This window comes from Lycium ferocissimum, chromosome 7 (assembly GCF_029784015.1).
Source record: "Lycium ferocissimum isolate CSIRO_LF1 chromosome 7, AGI_CSIRO_Lferr_CH_V1, whole genome shotgun sequence".
Classification (NCBI taxonomy): domain Eukaryota; kingdom Viridiplantae; phylum Streptophyta; class Magnoliopsida; order Solanales; family Solanaceae; genus Lycium; species Lycium ferocissimum.
Window position 1 is genome coordinate 11352824 of NC_081348.1, and position 3140 is coordinate 11355963.

At 33.0% G+C, this 3140-nt stretch overlaps 1 protein-coding gene across 1 annotated transcript; it reads right to left on the reverse strand.

Annotated features, from left to right (window-relative positions):
- Positions 1-1504: 1504 nt before the first annotated feature.
- LOC132061918 (uncharacterized) lies at positions 1505-2554 on the reverse strand. Its single transcript, XM_059454594.1, has 2 exons — positions 2055-2554; positions 1505-1967 (listed from the first exon to the last, which is right to left on the reverse strand). The coding sequence occupies exons 1-2, from the start codon at positions 2363-2365 to the stop codon at positions 1505-1507; spliced, it is 774 nt and encodes a 257-aa protein (XP_059310577.1). The 5' UTR covers positions 2366-2554.
- Between the last annotated feature and the right edge of the window lie 586 nt (positions 2555-3140).

Here is a 3140-nt window from a genome sequence, read left to right on the forward strand (position 1 = left end):
GCTTCAAAATCTACAATTGGTCACAAATACCAAACATTGATTATAAGCCTTTAGGAATTTAATCTTGAATCAACACTTGTCTTAATTTCTCAAGTAAATCCACTTTATGCTCGTCGAAATTTTAAAAGATCTCCCCCGTAAATATACGATCCCCGAGAATACAACTCGCCAAATTCGTCAACACAATACCCAAGCAACACCAACAACATCAAGAATCACAACAAAATACATTCTAGCATAAAGATTCTTCTTTTCTACATTATGCAATAACTCCCATTCCAACCTCACACTTCCAACTTCATGTCAACGTTCTCATATTTATTTACTAATCCAGAACCATTCAAATACAATTCGGAAACATTTCATATCATTTCTACAAAATATTCACAAAATATACAAAATATACAAACTTTCCACCAAAGCCATAATGCATCCAAAACTTTTAATCTTTAACATACATATTCATAGCATGTTTCCATCTTCCAATTTCATCAACAATCATCATAATTTGCATCTTAACAATTTCATTTCCATGTTTGCATAAACTAGAATAAAATCATATGATTTCCCACAACAACTTAACAATGGGTTGTCGTACAACTTGAACCATTAACCTTCCATTTTCATCACAAAGCTACAACAACACAATTAACATGCTAAATACAACAATTTCATATCCTCCCAACATATAGTACCACACTGCCACCTATATATATATATACCCACCTTGCAAACTTCCATATTTCCATAGTTTCTACTCATTTCTATATACTACAACACAAAACAAACCTTCATAACACAATAAAAATATAAAATTCTTACCTTTTCCAATAAATTCTCTTGCCACCAAAGTCACTTTCTTGCCAAAATAATTATACCACTTTGTGAGAATCTTGAATTGAGTAGGAATGCAAGAAAATTATAATTTTTGGATCAAAGTCAAGGCTTGGAAATTTTTCTTCCTTTTTTCTTTTTTTCCTCCCCTCTTTCTCTCTATGGCCGTGAGCCTCTTTCTCTTCTTTCTTCTCTTGTTTTGTTTTCTTGAATTAGAAGATGAATTCATTCATATATATATACATAAGTCTCCAAGCATGTGAGGGGCACATGCCCCTCTCTAGAAATTTCTTTAATTTAATAAAAAGATGACTTGTTAGTCATCATTTTTCATCCTTCATTCATTCTTCTTTTTTTTTTTTTTTTTTGTGACATGGCCAACATGGCCTTTTTGGAGCCTTCAAGAAAATTGTGTAAAATTACCATTTTATCCCTCAACTTTTCTCAATATTACCATTTTGCCCCCGGCCTTTCACATTATTTCCACGGCTCATTTTGCGAATTTTTCTTTTTGCCCTTAGCCGTCACAATATTTCCATACTAGTAATGTTCATAAGCAACATTCATAACCACTTGTGCATTAAAATAATTTTTGAAAATGGTTCTCGCCTTTAACTTTCCACGACGACTTTGAAATATCCAGACGTGCAAAATACGGCTATCAAATTGGTCATGTGGAGGGAGTATCACTTGATGCATCGTTGTTTGACTTATCCCATGGATAGTCGCATAGAAGGCATCGTATCTCATACGGGATGATGACTTCACTTGAGCTCAAGTATTCAGCAAAGGCCGCCGCATACACACCACAATCCCCGAAAAAATGATCAAAAAATTTATCGATCAAAACCCAAGAAAAAATAGATGTATTTATTATGTTTTTTGTTGGAAGAAATTCGTATATGCTAGCGGGAGCTTGTTGCGGGAGATTGTCTACATTCACAATGTCAAAGTTGTCGGTATGTTCTCTATTTCTGTAAGAAGGATGTGTGGCAAAATCTATATCCGCCTTCTTCTCATAGAAATCAGTCATTTGTAGACTGTGTGTCACAAGAGTAGCCAACATTTTCATTCCGGCTCTAACGACAGCATCATGCCCTGCAGCTCGGTATGAGTTGTATACGTAGATGCACCTGTTTGTAAAAAGAAAAAATACGATAACAACAAACATATAAATTTTGTAGAAAAATGAATGATTTTTTCTAAGGATGAGAGCACACCTGTCAGTGAATGATATCACAACCAAAATCCAGTGATTTTCCTCTTTTACGTTGACAGGAATTAGTACGTTGTCAACAGTATACCATGGTACATTAGCCAACAGCCTGTGCCCGTTAATGTACTCACACAGTTCATCTTCCTTACTGGCGACACTTCTGGATGAATCGGGGTTTTCCCAAGATGTGTAAATTTCAGCAACTAAAGTGTGAAAAATACAGCTGACAGTGGTGAATCTATAATTGTTGTTATTGTGATACTTCCCCTTCTTCCGTAGGTAGTAGAAAATAACATCAATATGATGTAAAAACATCAAATTCAGTGACTATAATCAATACTATGTTCAATAAAACTATTGTTGTATATATATTAAATATAGTGAAATATACTGTTAAATATAGCAAAAATACATTTCTGTACTTAATCAGTACTATGCTCAACTAATAAATTAATGTCTCTATATTAAATATAGTGCAAATATAATGATGAAATATTTTTAAAATACAATACAGTATTAATGTAAGTACGTAATGTATATATATATATATATATATATATATATATATATATATATATATATATATGTCAAATATAGTAAAAAATATACTCTAGATACATCACACTGTAATTCTATTATAAAACATAAAAAACTTAGATAACAAGCAGAAAGACATCAAACCTCATCAGTCCAAATTTGCCCATCCATAGATAACAAGTAGAACCAGTTTTTGTCGGATACGGCTGTAACGCCTAAATGTAACCGAAGTTCGGCATCCGCAGGATCCAGTCCTTCCTTGTTCTTTCTATAATGATTTTCCTTGGGTTTCCTATATATCAACAATGGAAAGAACATACGTTAAGTTTATTAAGAATTGATTTCTGGAAAACTAAAAAAATAAGTTGTGAAAATAATTACTTTTTGTCGTGCGATTTCAACATATCCTTCTCAAGCCACTTTTGATATTCTTGAAGAAACGAAGTATCTAACGGGGCATTGATAGGGTGCTCAACAAATGCGTGTTTTTTCTGATAAATGCAAGGACTGATATTTTTGGCGTAAAGAACCCGCTTAAATTTGAAATTGGGAC